The 21598-nt window shown below is 40.6% G+C and overlaps 1 protein-coding gene across 1 annotated transcript in view; it reads right to left on the reverse strand.

The window, feature by feature from the left end:
- MARCHF1 (membrane associated ring-CH-type finger 1) overlaps nt 1–21598 on the reverse strand; it is a 248870-nt gene that overhangs the window by 105680 nt on the left and 121592 nt on the right. The window contains exons 3-4 of the mRNA XM_033941799.1: nt 12403–12482; nt 11444–12163 (exon numbers count right to left, since the gene is read on the reverse strand). Coding sequence (XP_033797690.1) covers nt 11444–12163; nt 12403–12482 — 800 coding nt within the window. The remainder of the gene's footprint in view (nt 1–11443; nt 12164–12402; nt 12483–21598) is intronic.

The raw sequence follows: 21598 nt of genomic DNA on the forward strand, positions 1-21598 counted from the left end.
CTGCGTGGCAAATCTTACCCGACAACTCTTAAACTGGATTCTCCATGAGATTGGAAGCCAATGTAACTTAACCAATAGAGGAGTAACGCCGAGGAATACCTCCAATCACTCTCGCAGATGCATTCTGTACTACTTGCAATACCCTCAACACCTTTTTAGGAAGTCAACAGAAAAGTATATTACAAAAATCCACATGAGGTAAAACAAAACATTACATTACATGTCGGAAATTTTCTGCAGAGAGCAATTTACACATCCGCAATACTAGCCGAATCTTAAAGAACACCATCCTTAATACTGAGGCAATATGCCCTCGGAAAGACAAGGAAGAGTCCAGTAATACCCCCAAACCTTTTATCTCTTGCTCTATTTGAATTAACCACTCTATCATATACAAAAGACACTGGAGCATTTTGAAAAGCCAGTAGCAAATAACCACAAAATCTTTGTCTAGGAGATGTTCAGACGGAGTCCATTCTTTTTCATCCATTCTACAATAGTATCTAAATGAGTGGATAATAGCTGAAAACCCTAAGAGAAATCTGCAGGCAACTCAAAAAGACATTGCAGATCTTTCACATATAACCGATATTGAACTCCTAACTCCAAGAACAGCTTACCAAGAAGAGCCATAAATAAGTTAAATAGCATTGCAAATAGTGCTGAACTGCACATATAATGTCAAAAAATTCAGTTTTCACATCTCCCTCAGCCACCCAAAAACTTCCGTTATATAGAATTGCTGCATCCAAGGGACAACTTTGTTGGTCATGGAAAGATGCGACTGGTACATTGGAGTAAATGCTATTCAAATGTCCATATGTTGCCTCTAATTGGGATAAGATATGGACAACAATTTCACATTTGTTGTCCAGAATGGAACCACTGTCTTATCCAATAATTATATTAGGAGGTTTTGGGTTGCAGACTTCTCTAAGTACCCATAAAGCACAACTGTTAAAGATCTTACTAATGCTAACGCTTAAAACTATTTTCATTAATTGGAAGGATTTTTCTAAATTAGAATACAATACTTGGTGGAATATGTTATGTCTGTATAGTAAGTATGAGAAGGTTTATGCAATTAAATGTGGTAATTTAGATAAATTTAGGCACGTATGGGAATGTTTATTGAAACTTAATGATTAATCTACAGTATTATGCTTAATTTGGATCAATGTTATGTTATGTTATGACACCCTATAGCTCTTTCTATTTTATGCTTTTTGGTTTCTATTTTTTGTATTTTTCATTTGATTTGATATATTGTATCTTTATAAATTTTTTAAAAATTCAATAAATTAATGAAAAAACCAAACAAACCTTCTGTTAGCAAGGAATGACTCAAACCATTTCAACACAGTTTCAGCCAACCTAAATGCACGGAAATGTTCTAAAAGTACGTTATGATTTACTGTATCAAATGCAGCAGCAACATCCAGGGACACTAACAAAAAACGTTTCCCTTTATCAAAACCTTTACGGATTTCTTCACAAAGGGATAGTAGCAACAATTTAGTATTGTGGCCCTTATGAAACCCAAATTGAAAATTATCTAAACAACCTTGGGAAGATAGAAAATTCTCCAACTGTTGTAAAACCACCTTTTCCATTACTTTGGCAATAAACATCAAATTTGAAATGGGTCAAAAATGTTCTACTTTTGAAACATCCAAAGATGAATTCTTAAGAAGAGGACAAACAACCGCTCGTTTCAACATACCTGGAACCTGTTCTGTGATTAAAGAACGTGAAATAAAGTCAAATTTCACCAGAGAATAACAAGCTTTTATTAGGGGTTGCCATTCAGCATATAACCAACAACTGGAAGAATCATAGTAACCTTAATTATACATTTTGGTAGAATACAATTTGTCATATATTCAAAATGGAGAGAGCAATAGCAATACAAAGAGGGACATATACTAAATTTATAAAAATATGGGGGCCATTGACAAAATATTGTAATGAATGATCATCAGGTTTTCTCTTCTTCATTTCTTTTTCGTCTTCTTTATGGCACATCTGGAGGGGTGGGTAATGGAAACAATTTTACAAAATATGTTATAATATGGTATATAATGTGTATAAGGTGATTGGAAAGTACTTGAAGGGTGGGAGGTGGGGGAGGGGACAAAATTATTTTTAGAATTTCATGTAGTAGATATAAAAGTGATATTGTGTAATAATTTGTTGTAATTTAATATTTTGTGCACTTGATGTAAAATTTGAAAATGAATAAAGAATATTAAAAAAAAAAAAGAACGTGAAATAATCACCTCAAGGGAAGGTACTATCTTTATTTACAAAGCCTTCAATACATCCATTGAACATGGATAAACAGTTGGACAACCTCGCTGTCTTTAATTGCCTGAAGTACCTCCACTGGACCAATAGAGGCAAACTCATTCAAAATTGCTTCACTTTCAACATCAGCACAATATACAGAACATACACATTCTCTAACAACTGGGTCTTAGACAGAAAATAACAAATTGTTCACAAGTTGGTAATCTATTCTTATTAATTCTTGGAGTAATCAGCAAATTCACAATTGAAAATAATTCCTTAGTTTCAGATGAAGCTTCTGCAATTCGCTTATCAAAATCTTTTTGCACCGAAAACACCAACTTCTCATAATTAGTCAAAGCTGCCATGTAGCTATCATTTGGGAAGATATTTTGAAAAATTTGATCAATGTAGCTGCTTCTGCTTTAATATAAGAAAAAAAGGGTGAATAGCACAGGGAGTGGAGGAAACTGGAAGGTCCATGAATGATCTAGTAGGACAGAAATAGAGAAAAATGATGGCACATATCCATAACCCTTCTGTAAAAAAAAGTATTTTCTTAGCTAGGAAATCTCTTCCAAGAACTCGGAGAATGTGGCACAATGGTTAAAGCTACAGCCTCAGTACCCTGAGGTTGTGGGTTCAAACCCATGCTGCTCCTTGTGACCCTGGCAAGTCACTTAACCCCTCCATTGCCCCAGGTAGATTGGATAGATTGCGAGCCCACTGGGACAGACAGGGAAAACATGCTTGAGTACCTGAATAAATTCATGTAAACCATTCTGAGCTCCCCTGGGAGAATGGTATAGAAAATGGAATAAATAAAGTGTGAAAAGTTTCAGCCTCTGATAACCAGAGCTGGTATTGTGACATCATAATGCCTCAGTCCACCAATACTTAAGAGCCAACCTTATCAGTGATGTCACAGTGGCTTCATTGTCCTTATACTTGGCTCACTTCTACTACCTTTTGATTTCTAGAGTGGCACAGTAGTTAAAGTTTTAGCCTCAACACCCTGAGGTTGTGGGTTCAAACCCATGCTGTTCCTTGTGACCCTGGTAAGTGACTTAATCCCCCCCCATTGCCCCAGGTACATTAGATAGCTTGTGAGCCCACCAGGACAGACAGGGGAAAAAATGCTTGAGTACCTGAATAAATTCATGTAAACCGTTCTAAGCTCCCTTGGGAGAACAGTATAGAAAATTGAATAAATAAATAAAATCAGCCATGGCTTAGCAGTTTCCCAAGCCTTGCTCGAGGTACAAAGCCCATCTTAGCAAAGCTACGATATGACAAAGGAAAAATGGTCATCAATGAGCACAAAATACAAAAAAAAAAAAAAAAAAGAATTCAACGGAGATAATTCTCTTTTCAAAGTTCATAAGAGACATAGCAAAGAGGAGAAACGATTCCAGTTTCATGGTTGACATATCTAAAGCAAGCAAAACAAACCATTTCCTGCATGACAAGGCAGACAAGAAGTATGATAAGCTTGTATCTGTCAATAAGACAGGTGTTGTCCATATCATCCACACCTTTTGTTTCTCCTACTATTACAGACAGTGTCTGATCTACAAAATAACCTCAAAAAATGTTGAGGGTTTAGGGAAAAACCCTTGAAGGAGTACAAAGAATTGTCGAAACATAGAACTTTATTGAATTCACATACTGTATACTTTTTGCCTGCACCTCTTCCATCATGAAAAAGTACAGAATTTGTTACAGATGCAGTTTGTCAACAATCTCGTACAGCTAAAAAAAATGGTAAAGCCACTATCAAATGCAGAGTGTGATAGTGATCGACATGTTGGCGCTTTACATCCTGACAAAGTTAAACCTGCTTCTCTAAAAACTTCTGAGCCTTGCTTTAAAGGTATTTCTTCTTAGCTTCATATTTCTGGCTCTCTGCCTTTCCTAATATATCTGCTTCTGCTATGAGCCACAGCATCCAAGAACATGTGGCAGGTTGCTTTTTAAACTGCTTTGAAGCCACAAAGTGGAACCAAGAGGGAAAAAAAAGTGATATCAGCATGCTCTGTTGAGCATGGCTAGGTTAGATCACATTTCTTGTACATGGAATCTGATAACATTAAATATTGAGACAAACATCATACTAGCTATTGAGCTCCTGCTAAATAACATGATGATGCTTTTTCAGAGGCGGTTTTGGCATTATTATGCCTGACTCAAGGGTAGTCTATTTCCAACATTTTTCACCATAATCATAATCATAATTTTATTCTTATATACCATGAGAATGCAACATTATTTTGCATGGTCTGATAAATGCCTGTTAAATCTTTTTCCAGCTCATTTGATTATTTGCTTCATGTGAGCTTTATTGCATATTGCAAAGATATGTACTCAGACATATGTTGTACAGAAGATCATCACTATCTTTCTGGCTATCTTACCAGAGTAATGTGATCAAATATTTACCAAAATAAACCTATTTTTCCACTAGACTAGATCAATTAAAGTTAATGGCCAGAACTATAATAGCTCTCTCACATCAATATGTTGACTGGTCCAACAGCTTGAATTCACAGACTCCATTAACTGTTAATCATTTGCAGCCACTTTTATGAAACTTAATCAACATGAAGGAAACACAGAAGGCTAGAACAGAAAAGAATATGTTTAACGGATGAAATGTGTGAAATGTATTGAGGAAATTACAAAACAAAACAAGTAGACCTGATATTAAAAAATCTATGGTAAATGTAATACCCATTTCTCATTTATTCCCTACACCGCTTTGATTTGACTTTTTTTGTTAAAAATGGCAGTATATCAAATAAAATAACTATAACTGTAGACCAGACTAGAGTACCTAGAAAAGGAATATTTTTCTTAAAAATGTTGAATTTCCTTTCTCTTATTCTCGGCACTTTGAGTCTCAAGTTTGTGACTAAATTAGAGTAATGATATACCTTCAATGTCAAAAGGGATACCGTATCCAATCCTGATTTTATCCCACCTGATATACTAGGAGATATTCCTGCATATATTTAAGAAATTGGAATTTTTAGTGGAGGAAATATTGCATACATTGTTCAGAGAATGTGCACTTTCCCCAGTGGGGAAAAGGGGTAACACAAGGGGTGGAGACAGGATTACCCTGGTAATTATGCATGGAAAGTTTATTTCTAGCTTGGTACTCTCCATTCGTTTACATTCTCTTTCTTCTTATGTCTGTTGTTGTTCTTTGCCACCTTAGACAGCATGGTCACACTTGGCACTTGTCTAATTCTTCTTATTTTGTGGTCAACGTCAGATATCAATCTTGTGGCCTTGGCACTTCTCTCATTCTTTTTATCTTGTGGTCAAGGTCAATCATCAAATTTGCATGCATAAGGTTGGAACTACAGTCACCTTCATGTCATTTTTACTTCTCATTCATCTTTCTTATTTCATTTCATTATATCTTATCCCCTTTAGGACCCCTGAGGAAGGCAGTCTTGCCGAAACACGGACCATGTGGGGTCCGTCAGGACAATCATGCGTATATTACTAATTCAGACTTTTATTTGTATTTTTATTGTGAAGAATGAATAAAATCATCTTTCAGGATATCAACATCCACAGTCTGTTATTTATATCTTTGGATAGCTCCCCACACTTACATCCCAGTAAGATGTTTGCACCTTCAAACATTGCTATAACTTTATGTGTATATGGTCCTTTGTAGGCAAGACATTTTCAAAAGGAAACTGCCTTTGACAATGAGTTTGCTGGTCTCCAGATATCAATGAGCTTGCTGACTCTGCTGACAAACTGAAAATTGCCCCATATATTTCTATGCATGCAGTTACTCTTGGGAGATTTTGGAGTAAAAAGATGAATAAGATAATTGAGGTACACCAGATAAAGCTTTCACATGGACATAAGAACATAAGAACTGCCTTCTCCGGATCAGACACATGGTCCATCGAGTCCGGCGATCCGCACACGCGGAGGCCCAGTCAGGTATACACCTGATATAGTTTTAGTCACCCATATCCCTCTATGCCTCTCGTAAGGAGATGTGCATCTAATTTGCCTTTGAATCCTAGCACAGTGGATTCCTTAATAACCTCCTTTGGGAGAGCATTCCAGGCGTCTACCACTCGCTGCGTGAAGCAGAACTTCCGGACATTTGTCCTAGACTTGTCCCCCCTTAGCTTCAAACCATGTCCTCTTGTCCTTGTCACGTTGGACAATGTAAATAATTTATTTTCCTGCTCTATTTTATCGATGCCTTTCAGTATTTTGAACGTCTCGATCATGTCTCCTCGCAGCCTCCTCTTCTTAAGGGAGAACAGTCCCAGTTTCTTGAGTCGTTTCTCATATTCCAAGTTCTCCATACCTCTTATTAGCTTCGTTGCTCGTCTCTGCACCCTCTCCAGCAGTTTTATATCCTTTTTTAGGTTTGGAGACCAATGTTGGACACAATATTCCAAGTGTGGTCTAACCATTGCTCTATAAAGCGGCATTATGACTTTCCTCGATCTACTCGTGATTCCTTTCTTTATCATGCCTAACATTCTGTTTGCTTTCTTTGCCGCTGCTGCGCATTGTGCTGATGTCTTCAGGGTCCTATCTATCAGTACACCCAGGTCCTTTTCTTGTTCGCTCTTACCCAGAGTTGCGCCTGACATTCTATACTCGTGTTCCTTATTCTTACTACCTAAATGCATTACTTTGCATTTCTCCACGTTGAACTTCATCTGCCATTGCTCTGCCCATTTCTCTAACTGATACAAGTCGCTCTGGAGTTCCTCACTATCCTCCTGCGATCTGATTGCCCGGCATAGCTTTGTGTCGTCTGCAAACTTAATGATCTCACTGGATATTCCGTCTTCCAGGTCATTGATATAAATATTAAATAGGATCGGCCCAAGTACCGAGCCCTGGGAGCAAATCGTGTGTATCTAAGTGCCGGACTATGCTATCCTTGATCAGTGCTTCAACCATCTTTCCAGGGACAGATGTAAGGCTCACATGTCTGTAGTTGCCCGGTTCTCCTCTCGATCCTTTTTTGAAAATTGGCGTGACGTTAACTATCTTCCAGTCATCTGGTATCTGTCCAGTTCTGATTGTCAGATTGGCGAGTTTTTGCAATAACTCTCCGATTTCAACCTTCAATTCCTTTAAGACTCTCGGGTGAATTCCATCCGGTCCAGGGGATTTGTCACTTTTAAGTTTGTCGATCTGGTAGTATATCTGGTCCAACTCCACTTCAACTGTGGTGAGGCTGTCTTCTATTACTCCACTAAACACTTTCACTGCTTCTGGTATTTTTGCGGTATCCTCATCCGTAAAGACAGACGCAAAGAAGGAATTTAGTTTGTCTGCAATTTGTTTATCTTCCTTAATGTACCCTTTTCTTCCCTGGACACAATTATTTAGATGAAATGTGGGTTCTAAGTGTGCATCACCTACAGGAGAGTTTTGTGGTTAAAACTGTTCAACTAGCTTCTTTTAACAACTGTATATATGGCTGTTTTGATGGCTTGAATATGATTTATGATGGACTCCTTTTCATATACTATTTTTGCAAAATAAAAAGATTGAGCTATTCTACAGGAGTTCCTTCAGAAGTTGCATGATAGGATCAGATTTCTTGCACCAAACAGAAACTTATAGCTCCTTTTACAAAGGTGTGCTAGCGTTTTTAGTGCATGCACCGGATTAGCGTGCGCTAGCCGAAAAACTACCGCCTGCTCAAGAGGAGGCAGTGGCGGCTGGCGCGCATGCTATTCCGCGCGTTAAGGCCCTAACGCACCTTTGTAAAAGGAGCCCTTAATCACTGTATCTTGCAGAACCTGCAATCATTTGGTAATTGCAATAGTCATTCAAGCATAAATAATTGCAATAATCAAGATGATTAATTACTAAAGCATGGATAAAAGTGTGAAGTAATTGCCAATATGTACGCTCTACGGAGCTTCCCCGTTTCACTTGTACGCATCTTCAGGAGCTGACCACCCGAATTCAAGTTTTATAAATCTGTTAGTAAGAAAATTGTTCTCTCTTATTCTTGTTCCTAGCATCGAAATACAGTGGAACCTTGGTTTACGAGAATAATTCGTTCCAGAAGCATGCTCATAAACCAAACTGCTCGTATATCAAAGTGAGTTTCTCCATAGGAAGTAAGGGAAACTCGCTTGATTCGTTCCCCCCCCCCCCCCCCCCCGAGGCCACTGGTGCTGTTCCACCTTACCCCCCACCCCCGAGGCCACCGGCGCTGCTCCAAACCCCCCCCCCCCCGAGAACCGGCATCGCCCCCCCTGCTTGCATCACACGCCCCCCTCCCGCGATCCGGCATCCCCCACCCACCCAAACACAATCTCTTACCCCAATCTGACACCGGCACCAGCACCAACGCACATGCCGTTGCCCAAAGATCCTCCATCAGAGAGAGTGAGAACCAGAAGGCCTTGAGCATGCACAGATGCTCAAGGCCCAGCCCAGGCAAGAGGGAGGATCTTTGGGCACTAGCACATCCTGTGCGTTGGTGCTGGTGCCAGACCAGGGTAAAGGATTGTGTTTGGGTTGGTGGGGGATGCCGGATCACTGGGGGAGGGGCACGTGAGCGGTAGAGGGCTCACAAATTGAGTCAATGCTCGGTTTGCGAGGCACGATTTACGGGAATGTTTTTGCTCGTCTTGCAAAACACTCGCAAACCGAGGTTTGACTGCGTAAGGATGGGCAACCAGAAAAATCTTTGTGCTGTTTTTATCCAGGTTTATTATTTTATTCCAGAACAAATGTTGCCACAAGTGCTCACTCTTTGAAAAGATGCAGATTCTTCTTTAAGAGCGTGCATCCTCTTTTACTAATAGTGTACACTATGTAAAGATTACAAAACATTATCAGCGAACAACATTTTATTGCAAATGACAGCCCATCCATGCCAAAATATATTGTTCAGGCCCATAAGACACTGTAAATCTAAGGGGGCATTTTCGAATGGACATCCAAATCCGAGTTTGGATGTTTGGTGGAAGATGCACAAAAATCCAGTAACGAACATGACCATTTTCAAAACAGCAAAACATCTTATCCTTTTGTTTCAACAATGGCCATTTCTCAGAAGTGTTTGTCCTCAGGGCATCTATTTTTTATTTTTTTTTTTTTGAATCATTTAAAAAAAACCCAACCCAAATAAAACGTGTTAAAATGAAAAATGCACAAAACAAGGAATTGAGCTGTAGGATGGGGCTAGCATTTTTAGTAGGCTGGCCACCTAGACATCTCAGCAGAGCAGTGGGGAACCTTAGGGAGCACTGCATTGGCCTTCGTATAAAAAGACCCAGGTACACAGCCCTCCAAACACCACCAAATACCTACTGGACTCAAATGTACACCATACCAATAGCCCTTATGCCTGCAGGTGTCACCTACATATAGGTACAGTGGGATTTGGGATAGATTTTGGAAAACTTACATATTTCACCTTAAGTTAGAGTGAATACGCATGAGATCTATTAGTATACAATGAAAGCAGTGCATGCAAATAGATCTCATGCATATTCATTGGGGAAATCCTGAAACCCAACTGGATTGTAGTCCTCGAGGAGGGACTTTGACAGCCCTGCGCTAGACTATTCCAGGTACTTGCCTGCTGCTCTACTAGGACTGGCCATAACATCTGAGGTAGAGAATGACACGGTGACAAAATTCATCACCGTTCCCGTCCCCCCGGATAACTGCGGGAAACCATTTTCATGTCATTCTTTAAGGAAAGAGGGAAGAATCAGAGTGTGAATGGCCACAACCACTGACCCGCAAGCTTTTCTTTGAATAATGCTGGTGTAGAAGGACAGAGGATGAAATAGACACTAGAAAATGACATGGGTTTATTTCCCGCGGTTATCCGCGGGGACGGGGATGGTGATGAATTTTGTCACCGTGTCATTCTCTAATCTGAAGCTATCATATAGGCAGGTATGTAGTGTCTCATTTACATCTTTGGGGGGGGGGATGGGAGGGGGTCGGTGATCACTGGGGAAGTGTGTGTGTGTGGGGGAGGGGTCATGTCTTCATCCCTCCAGTGGTCATTTAGTCAGTTTGGGCACTTTTTTGGCACTTATTCATTGCTAAACAGGTCTAGCTCCAAACATCCAAAGTGTGTCCTACACGTTTTCTAAAATGTTCAATTAGTGCAGAAAAATGTCCATAAGTCCACCCTAGTCCCATCCAAACCATGCTTCTACCACACCCCCTTGAGATTTAGGCACACGGTAGACATGCACCATTGAAATCCATCTACAAAATACGCTTTGAAAATAGCAAATTGGAAGGGTTTGCCAAGAAAAACATCCATCTGCACCATTATGCCACATTTTGGACTTTTTTTTTTAATGAGCCCCCTAATGACATTGTAGATCTACACGTAGAATATTCCAGGCAACATATGTGATATCAGATCCTGCTTTGTGACTTCTAGATTATCTGTAACTCATGCTTTCTCTTCATCACTGCCAAAGGAAAATCTCAGATAACGAATGCTACAGTGCAACGGTCACTGAACTGCAGTCATTTGAATTCTACTGCTTTCTTCAGAAACATTTTCTTGTAAGCTACTTATCAGCAAAATAAAATGCATTAGCAGAGCTTTGGGTAATTGCTTTAGTGCTGGGAAACCATAGTAAATCTCTTCTTCCTTTTTTCACAAAAGGAACAGTTTCACTGGACACTCAATCCTTCTCCACTCGACGCATACGCAAATGCATACACACACAGAAGACTGAATGAAAACATGGCGTGCCACTGCAAATGGATTAATTTGTGAATACTTCATATGGCCAAATTTTATACCTTCTTGCTTGCTCAGATCATGTAATGTCCCTATGCATTCACCACAACTAGGACATAACATTTGTAATAACAGAGGTATCTTTTCTTAGAATCCGAACACCAAACCATTAGCGCAGGGGTAGGGAACTCCAGTCCTCGAGAGCCGTATTCCAGTCGGGTTTTCAGGATTTCCCCAATGAATATGCATGAGATCTATTTGCATGCACTGCTTTCAATGCATATTCATTGGGGAAATCCTAAAAACCCGACTGGAAAACGGCTCTCGAGGACTGGAGTTCCCTACCCCTGCATTAACGCTTTAAAGCAAAATCTATTTGGCAGTCTCACATCTTTCTCAGTAGTAACTGACCTGCATGTTTCTAAATCATGAGACCAGCCATCATATGTAAGAGGGACAGCATAACTCCCACTGAGCCCCATGGGAGCAGATGATTCATTCAATGAGATTGCTAGAGCTTCATCCTCAGGGCTTCTCTCTCTAATGCTTTTCTTGATAACTTCATCTTGTCTAAGGTAACATGAACAGTGGTGTAGATGTGTGTTGGAGGATCTCTCTTTATTTCTTCCTCTCCTGGATGAACTCTTTGCCTTGTGAGGTGCTAAAAGGCAAGTTTCCTTACACCTTGATATTTTTCTTCTTCTGTGATTACAAGCTGGCTTGTCAGAGTCAGCCAGTGGCTGTTGCCAAGTCTCTCCCCCTCCTGTGTCTGCTGAATTCAGTGAGCCTAATTCAAAGGATTTGGAACCTGAAGACCCATCTGGATCACAACAAAGTCCATTCTGCTGTCTCACTTTTCTGAACCCTTTAATTTTCGCACTGGCTTTGCTCCTAACCTGGGCACACTGGCCTTCATCTGAGGATGAATCCGACTCATTCCATCTGGAGCCTGTAAGTAATTTAGAGTTCTTCTGCTTACTTTGTTTCTCTGTATGCTTACAAATCTTTTTCTTCTGCCTAAACCTTTGCTTTTCTTGCTTTTTATCAGACTCCCTGCTAACAGGGGTCAGCATCATGACATGGGCTGATTGTTCAAAATCATCTTCTGATACAGCATGCAAGGTAGCAGATCTAAACAAGGCAACAAGCAAAGAAAGAGGATGGAAAATGGAAGAGAAAGCAATCATGAAAAACATGAAAACAAGCATGCAAATAAAGACAGACAGAAAAGGAAAACAACCACAGAGGATCCAGTTTGGATCATACATGAGTGATGTTAGGAAGAAGCAAGACATCTGGATTGTTTTAGCATCATAGTAAATTAAGAAACGGCAACTGGCTAATACTGGAATTACAAATTCAGCACATACCTACAAATATCCTGAGTGGATGGGCAGACGGATGTTCGTGAATGACTCCTGGGGGCTGTTCCCGTTGTAGGACTGCTTGCCTGTAGAAACAAGTTTGATAATTTGGCATCCTTGTTCAGAAAATAGACTGTTGACACTTCACTATTGTGCATGATTAGAACATGCAAGGGTCAAAACTGAGAAACAACATGATTTTCTAGCTAACTTACAAAAAGCAGGAAGTCTGACTTCTATAACGGCTAAAACAAAACTGTTTGAGGAAGTTGGAGTGGTTAGCCAATGCTGCCGGTTATAACTCTACAAATGTTTCATTTTTTAAATTATTTTAATTTAGGAAGTCTGCAGGGTTTCAGTTTTATTTGGTTACAGAATCTGATTGATTGTGACACACTTCTGATTTCTACTTCAGGCAAGAATGTACATACAGTATTTGCAAAATGTTAAACTAAAAAAAACAACAAAAACTAATTCTGGTGGTCTATTACTGTATATTTGGGTAGTAGTATTCCAAGGGTTAAAACTCAAGTTTAATGCAAATGTGTCATTTAAGGAATTGGATCAGTCAAAGAAAACTGTAATCTAAGGCAGTGTTCTTCAACCACCGGTCTGTGGACCGGTGCCGGTCCACAGGGCCGGTACGTGTATCAGGCCCAAAACAGTGTTCTTCAACCGCCGGTCCACAGTGCACTCAGTGCGATGTTATCTTCAAGCCGGCTCCCTCTTCCTCACTGATTCAGTGCACAAAGCTATGGGCAGCGGCTCCTATGCGCGTCCTGCGCCTGAACCGGAAGCCTTCTCTCTGACGTCGCAACGTCAGAGGGAAGGCTTCCAGCTTTGTGCACTGCATCAGTGAGGAAGAGGGAGCCGGCCTGAAGATAACACCGGGGGGCGGCATAAAATGGCCAGGCGGGATCAGGCCAGAAGGTAAGACATAGCATAGAGGGAGGGAGACAACAAAGGTAGGGGAGGAATGATTTTATTTTTGAATTTAGTGATTGAATTATGTCAATTTTGAGAATTTATATCTGTTGTCAGTGTGCTTTGTGTAGTTTTATTTTGTGGTTAACCATTATGTGTAGTTAATAAGATTATATTGTGTATATCTATGAAAAATGAATGGGAAAAAAGGGTGTTACGATTAGTACTATTATGGGGGCGGGGTCTGGGGTGGAGATTGGGTAGAGATGGGCGGGGTCTGGCCCACGACTTAGCCCAGTGTTCTTCAACCGCCGGCCCATGGACCGATGCCGGTTCACAAAATAATTCTTTTATTTCTGCCGGTCCATAGGTGTAAAAAGGTTGAAGAACACTGATCTAAGGGTCCAAAGTTTAATGTGTCTGTTAAGGCCAATTTAATATATGTATATTAGAAAGAGCATGCCCTGTGATAAATGTCTTAATGTATACTACAAGGGCTAAATTCAAGAAATGGCATTGATATTTAGGGCCAGATTCTCAACATGATGCCTTACCGCTGCCTAACTTAATTGGTTTAATTGGGCTTAAGTGGTGTGATAATTGGTCATGCCATTAAAACTCAATTAAAAACTCATTTAAAAAAGTCCCTGATACACGGCACCTAAATCTTGGCAGCTCCTTATAAAGTAGTGCTGGTGAGAATTCACTGAGAAGAAAATTATACATGAATGACCCGTATGTGCTAGGGACACTTAGGGCTCCTTCTACAAAGGTGCGCTAGCGTTTTTAGCGCACGCACCGGATTAGCGTGCGCTAGCCGAAAAACTACCGCCTGCTCAAGAGGAGGCCGGTAGCAGCTAGCACGCGCGTTATTCTGCACATTAAGGCCCTAACGCGCCTTCGTAAAAGGAGCCCTTAGCTGCCGTTGCACATTGAGCTAAGGGTTTAAACATATCTTCAATGATGACACCTAGATTCTTGTCCTGGGCAGCGACTCCTAACGTGGAACCCTACATCACATAGCTACAGTTCTGGTTCTTCTTTCCCACATGCATCACTTTGCACTTGCTCACATTAAACGACGTCTGCCATTATGACGCTCAGACTCCCAAGGTCCTCTTGCAATGTTTCACAACCCTCTTGTGACTTAACCACTTTGAGTCATCAGCAGATTTACTAATCTCACTAGTTATTCCCATCTCTAGATCATTGATAAATATGTTAAAAAGCAGCAGTCCCAGCACAGACCTCTGGAAAACCCCACTATTATATGCTAACACATACCATGGACGGGTCTCAGAAACAATTGTTTAAAGAAGAGGACATAAAGTCTCAGACTCTATTATCTGCAAACAGGTTATTGCAAGGGAGAAACCTCATAGGCATAAAAACCTCCTGTCCTTAAAGTTTATCATAGACTTTTTTCAAAAACCTTCAGAAATTAATCATGGTTTTTTTTTTTTTTCCAAAATCCTTTAAATATGTATCAAAGCTATGTTTTCATAAAAGTATGATTAGTAAAACATAAGACTCCCAATGAATTCCTTCAAAAATTTTTACAAAGTATCCAACTTAACTCAACTGAATCTCTAACATGATCCGCATAACAGACTTCCAAACTTTTGACATACAAGCTTTGTCAAGTCAACAATAACCAGCCAGTGTTTCGCTGAAGCTGCATCAGGGCATGTTTCGATACGTCACCTCCTTCCTTGGAATCTAGAGTAAGGTTTTTGGTTTTTATGTTGGGAGGGGTTTGGTTTGTTGCAATTATCTTTTACCCTTACGCCTAGTCTTTTTTGGGGGGAATAACCCCGCTATTTACTCTTCTCCAGTTTTTAATCTATAATAGGATATTACCTCCTATCTCATGGCTTTCTAATTTCCTTAGAAGTCTGTCATTAGGTACTTTGTCAAATGCCTTTTGAAAATCCAGATATACAATATCAACCGGCTCACCTTTATCCACATGTTCATTCACCCCTTCAAAGAAATTCATTAGATTGGTGAGGCAACCTTTCCCTTGACTAAATCCAAGTTGGCTTTTTCTCATTAATCCTTGCTTATGTATATGTTCTGTCATTTCGGCCGTAAAATGCCTACAGAGGTACAAGCCACATCAACGGTAGGCACCGGAAATGTAGGCCTTGGAAACCCTGGTTTACATTTCTGGCGCCTACCTTGGCTGGAGGCGCGATTCTCTAAATGACTGTCATATAATTGATATGCGGCAGCCACTTTTAAGATGGCCACCAAAAACAGTGCCGTTTAGAGAATCCGGGCCGAAGTGACTTGCTCAGTCACAAGTTGCAGGCTGGGATCTAACTCACAACCTCAGAGTGCCGAGGCAGCAGTTCTAACCAATGGAACAAATACTGGCAATCAAATTTGGGCTCTAATAACTACTTGATAAAGAGCACACAACTTGGATGCTATTTGCTGAATCCTGTCCTTAATGTGCACTAAGCTTTAGAATAAGGGCTTCATATTGCAAATATGCAAGTTTTTTTTTAATATGGGTAGAGCTCCTATTGTAGCACAGTGGTTAGAGCTACAGCCTCAGCACCCTGAGGTTGTGGGTTCAAACCCTGCACTGCTCCCTGTGACCCTGGGCAAATCACTTAATCTTCCACTCCCCTAGATAGATTGTGAGCCCACTGGGACAGATAGGGAAAATGATTGAAGAACCTGTATATAAACTACTCATATAACTTCAAAAAGGTGATATACAAGTCCCTATCCCTATTCCTACTTATATGTGTAATATACAGAATACTGTAAGATATATGTGTTCCTGTCACATTTGCACAGCTGCAGTTATGCAAGGTCTAAAACTAGACAACTGTTTGTTTGTTTTTTTGTTTTTTGTTTTTTAAATCATTGAGTGTGTTTGTCTGTATGGGTGGTGCTTTCTGGTGGGCGTGCTTTGTCCCTCATGTTGGTATTGGGGGGGGGGGATGTCCTGTTTTATGGGGAATCGAAAATAATGGAGCCGACATGAGAGATTGGCAGCCTTTGTTTCTTGGCCAGTTCTGCAGTGTCATGTTGCATATTCTTTTCTTGGTGCTGCTTGTTATTCTCTTCTCCTGATTGCCATTGTTTGCTTATTTTTCTTCTGTGTTCTGCTTGTTTCTCTTGTTGTCTCATAACAACTGCTTTTAATGCACATTACTTTAAATATGCTTTGAAAAAGAAACAACCTGTGATATTTCTCTTTGAAAATTAACATCCACCAAGTATATGCAGTAGGGCTATGCATTCATTTGAAATGACTTGAGAAGTGTAAATGACTATTTCCCACACTGTTTAATATCATTTCTTATCTGCAATGACAAGAAAACAAATTTCCAATTTTTTTCCAGTGTCTTTCATAGTTATCAGGCATAATCTCTTTCTTGCACGTGCTCTTTCTTCCAGGTAGAGCTATTCTGTCTTTTGGGAATCTGGTTCTATTCAGGTATTTCCTAGTTGTGTCTTGTATTTCTGGTAATCTTAATTTCTGTTTCCTGATTGGTCCAGTGAGAACTAGCCCAAGGAAGGCTTGTGTATTCCTGCCAACCTCTGGGCTTCTGCCCTGCTGATACATTGCTCCTATCTAGCCAGTTTGTTTTTGCCTTGTGTCCTGATGCCTCAGCATTCTACCTTTTGTCGAGCTCTTAGTTTCTAGCAATCTTTGTTTCTCCCTTTGTAGTGGATGCACTTCTTTGAGGTACACTGATATTAACACTTACCATGCAGTTCTAGTTCTCATTTTATTGTCTAGTATACATTGTGGGATCCCATTTCTAGCAGCTGCCCACACCCAACTAAGGACTATGACAGAATAAACTAGCCCAAATTAATGTGCTGATAGAAACTGTATAGTGGATTTTCTAGGAAAATCTAATTCAGCCTTGAAGGGTTGAGATCTATTTTTGTTGGCAAATGTAACTCATCAGATTAATTATTTGTGCCAGGGAACGATGTATCCTCTGTAAATGCACACTGCCAAAAATAGTATATATGAAACATTTCTGTACCGATCTGGCACACTATAATACAACACACTGTTTCATTAGCACACTAGCAAACTCCCTGAAACTATTTTCAAGCAATTGTGATAAATTGGCCACATGTACACAGCTAATTGTAATATGTCCTTCATTTCATTAGAACCACAGTTTAAGCTGGTCAAGTATAAACCACTGCTGAATTGAAAATGCATTATTTCATTTTGCAAGATTCTAAAGTGGATATATATTCCATGCAGTTTTGTTTAGAAGTTCTGGGAAAGATGTCACCAACTTGGGCTACCATTAAGAAGGGTTATTTTACCACAACTTGTGCTATTTTATCACAGGTCTCTTTTTATGCAATGAGATCCAGGCAAAAACAGGGACCAAGCTAACTAGATGGAAGCAATGAACCAACAGGGAAGAAGCTCAGAGGCTGGCAGAAGTGCATAATCCTGTTCTGGGCTGGTCCTCACTGGGACAATTAGGAAATGGGAACTAAGATTACCAGAAATACAAGACACAACTAGAAAAGGACTGGATAGAACAAGGTTCCCAGAAGGAAGAATCAAATATGTTTATGTCATGCGTGCAAGTGCTGTATATCTCAGTAGTTGAGGGAAAGACATCTTGAAGTGGAACTTAGGTCTGGATTCTCTAAAGAGTGCCATTTTTTAGGCACCGATAGGCGCCCAAGCTAAGTGAAAAACCGCTACTACTATTTATCGCTTATATAGTACCGAAAGGCATACGCTGCACTGTGCATTTTTGATATTTATAGACGGTCCCTGCTTGGAAGAGCTTACAATCTAACTTGGACAGGCAGACATGATATATATGGTTGGCGATGCAGAACCCAAGGTAAGAGGTGTTAGGAGTCAAAAGCACTCTCAAAGAGGTGGGCTTTTAACTGGGACTTGAACACTTCCAAAGATGGAGCCTGCCGTCGGGATTTGGGCAGCTTGTCCAAAACATATAGTGCAGCAAGGCAGAAGGAACGGAGTCTGGAGTTGGCAGTTGAAGAGAAGGGCACAGATAGAAGGGAAATAAGTGAAGAGAGATAGTGAGGGGGAGCTGAGTGAGTGCATTTGTAGGTCAGTAAGAGGAGTTTGAATTGTATTCAGAAACGGATGGGAAGCCAATGAAGTGACTTTAGGAGAAGGGTAATGTGAGTATAGTGGCTCTCCCGGAATATAAGTTGCAGCCGAATTCTGGACAATTGGCTAAGCAGAAGGCCTGAGAGTAGCGAGTTGCAAATTATTTGAATGCAAACTTGATAGTGAATCAATCGCTGTTTAAAAATTGGCCAACAGCGATTGAGTCGCTATCTTTAATGAATCTGGGCATCAGTCTTTTAGCTAATGGAAGGAAGATGGGATTTGATATATCACCTTTCTGTGGTTACAATTCAAGTTTTACAGGAAAGCCCTGAATATGTATACCCTAGAGGAAAGAAGGGACAGGGGAGATATGATTCAGACGTTCAAATACTTCAAAGATATTAACGCAGAACAAAATCTATTCCAGAGAAAGAAAAATGGTAAAACCAGAGGGCATAATTTGAATTTGAGGGGTGGTAGATTCAAGAGTAATGTTAGGAAATTCTTCTTTACGGAGAGAGTGGTTGATGCGTGGAATGCGCTCCCAAGGGAGGTGGTAGAGAAGAAAACAGTGACAGAGTTCATACAAGCGTGGGATGAACACAGAGGATCTCTAATCAGAAAATAATGGGTATACATTGAAGGAACTAAGGCCAGTACTGGGCAGGCTTGCACAGCCTGTGTCCTGTATATAGACATTCAGTTGAGGACGAGCTGGGGAGGGTTTTGATGGCTGGGATGGTTAAAATAGGCTGGAGTGAACTTTGATGGAGACTCCAGTAGATGGAACCTAAGCACTGGGTTTCTGGCCCAGAAATATCTAAGAAAAAGGACCATTTAAACTAAATTAATTTAAACTAAATTAATTTGGCCGACTGGATGGACCACTCGGGTCTTTATCTGCCGTCATTTACTATGTTACATATTATAAACAGGTACTTATTTTGTACCTGGGACAATGGAGTATTGAGTGACTTGCCCAGTCACAAGGAACTGCAGTGGGAAATAAGGAAACAAATGCATAAATTATGTTTAATTGTGCTGTTAATCACAATATAAAAATTTTATCATGATTAATCACAATTAAAATTTTTAATCCAGATGCAGATCTAATGTATGCTACGATTAAGATGGGTTATTTCACTGTGAATCTGGGCTATTAGTAACTAGGGGCTCCTTTTAGTAAGGTGCTAACAGATTCAGGGCTGGATTCCCTGGAATCTTCGGCGCCATTAGTGGCGGCCCCAATCGCATGTCATTCATGTGACGGTGCTGTCTAGAGAATCGCGGCCACATCAAAAGTAGGTGCTAGAAATGTAGGCCCAGGTTTTACAGGCCTATATTTCCGGTGCCTACTTTCAACAAGAATCGCATCAATAGAGGCAGCTACCAGCGCCTACATCCACTTCTTGTATAAACTATAACTACTTTAGACGTAGGCGCTGGTAGGTGCCTCTATGAACGGGAGTTGGAAGCCGTCAGCCTACATTTTTAAAAATTAGATTTTAATTGCTTTTAAATGGCGCTGTCAATTACGGCTCCATTTATCACCAATTAAAACAATTAAGTTAGGTGGCAGTAGGATGCCTACCGCTGCCTAACCTACCGTGCACTATAGAAAATTTAGGTCTTAGTGTGCACTAACGATTAGCACACACTAAATGCTAAGAAGCCCATAGGAATATAGCATTTAGTGAGTGCTAACTGTTAGCATGCACTAAATTCATTAGTGCACCTTAGTAAAAATTAGCTCTAGGTCTCATTGCATAGAATGAGACCTGTACTAAAATACTACTACTACTTATCACTTATATAGCATTGAAAGGCTATTTGAATGCCATTACAGAAGCTGAAGAAGAGTTTGGAAGGACAAATGGTCCAGATTTTCTCAAAACAATGCAACAGCAGTGGCATATATCAATCACCAAGGAGGGACCAGGAGTGCACAGCTGAGCCTGAAAGCCCACTTATTTTTTCAGTGGGCAGAGCTACACCTACTGGCAATCTCTGTGTCACATGTAGTAGGAGTGGACAACGTCCAGACCAATTTCCTCAGCAGACAGATCTTAGATCCGGGAGAATGGACTGCAGCACTGTTTCAGTCTATCATTTGTCAATGGGGTTGGTCAATTTTTGACATTTATAGATGGTCCCTACCCGGAAGAGCTTACAATCTAACTTGGACAGACAAGACATGACATAGAGAGTAGGGGATGCAGAGCCTAAGGTGGGAGGAGTTTAGGAGTCTAAAGCAGTGTTTCTCAACTTAGTCCTGGAGTACCCCCTTGCCAGTCAGGTTTTCAGGATATCCACACTGAATTTGCATAAACTTGATTTGCAAACACTGCCTCCATTATATGCAAATTTCTTTCATGTGGATATCTTGAAAACCTGATTGGAAAAGGGGGTACTCCAGGACCGAGTTGAGAAACACTGGTCTAAAGCACTCTTAAAGAGGTGGGCTTTTTGAATGCTGCCAGAGACGGAGCCCACCGTAGGGATTCGGGCAGCTTGTTCCAAGCATACAGCGCAGCAAGGCAGAAGGGACGGAGTCTGGAGTTGGCAGCTGAAGAGAAAGGCACAGATAAGAGGGACTTACCAGCTGAGCAGAGCTCACGGGGGAGGGGGGGAACAAAGAGAGAGATAAGTGAAGAGTGAGGGGCAGCTGAATGAGTGCATTTGTCGGTCACTAAGAGGAGTTTGAATTGTATTCGGAAACGGATGGGAAGCCATGAAATGACTTTAGGAGAGGAGTAACGTGAGTAAAGCAGCCATCTTCCTCCAAAGACTCTAAACCTGTCAGCTAAACAATAAAAAATAAAAACCCTTTTCTTGACGGATGTAAAGGATGAATGTGATGCAGAACAGTAACAAGCTTGTTCACAGATGCCCCCTGCCCTTCTGCTTTGCTAGCACCATAATGAGGAGATGGTGAGTGCTAGAATGATGGGATCAATGGACTGCCTTCGATGACTTTAGTTCCTTGCAATCTGCAATTAATTTGTGGGACTCTAATGTGGTGGCATAGTGGGGGGGGGGGGGGTGAGCGGCACCTGGGGTGGTGGCGTCCCTTTCCTGCCCCCCCCCCCCGCAACGGATGTGCACCCCTTCCCCATACCTTTTTATCTTCGTCATGAGCAGCCACGAACTTGCTGCTCGTGTTGGCTTCGGCGCTCTTTTTGACAT

The sequence above is a fragment of the Geotrypetes seraphini genome, chromosome 1, assembly GCF_902459505.1.
Source record: "Geotrypetes seraphini chromosome 1, aGeoSer1.1, whole genome shotgun sequence".
Taxonomy (NCBI): Eukaryota; Metazoa; Chordata; class Amphibia; order Gymnophiona; family Dermophiidae; genus Geotrypetes; species Geotrypetes seraphini.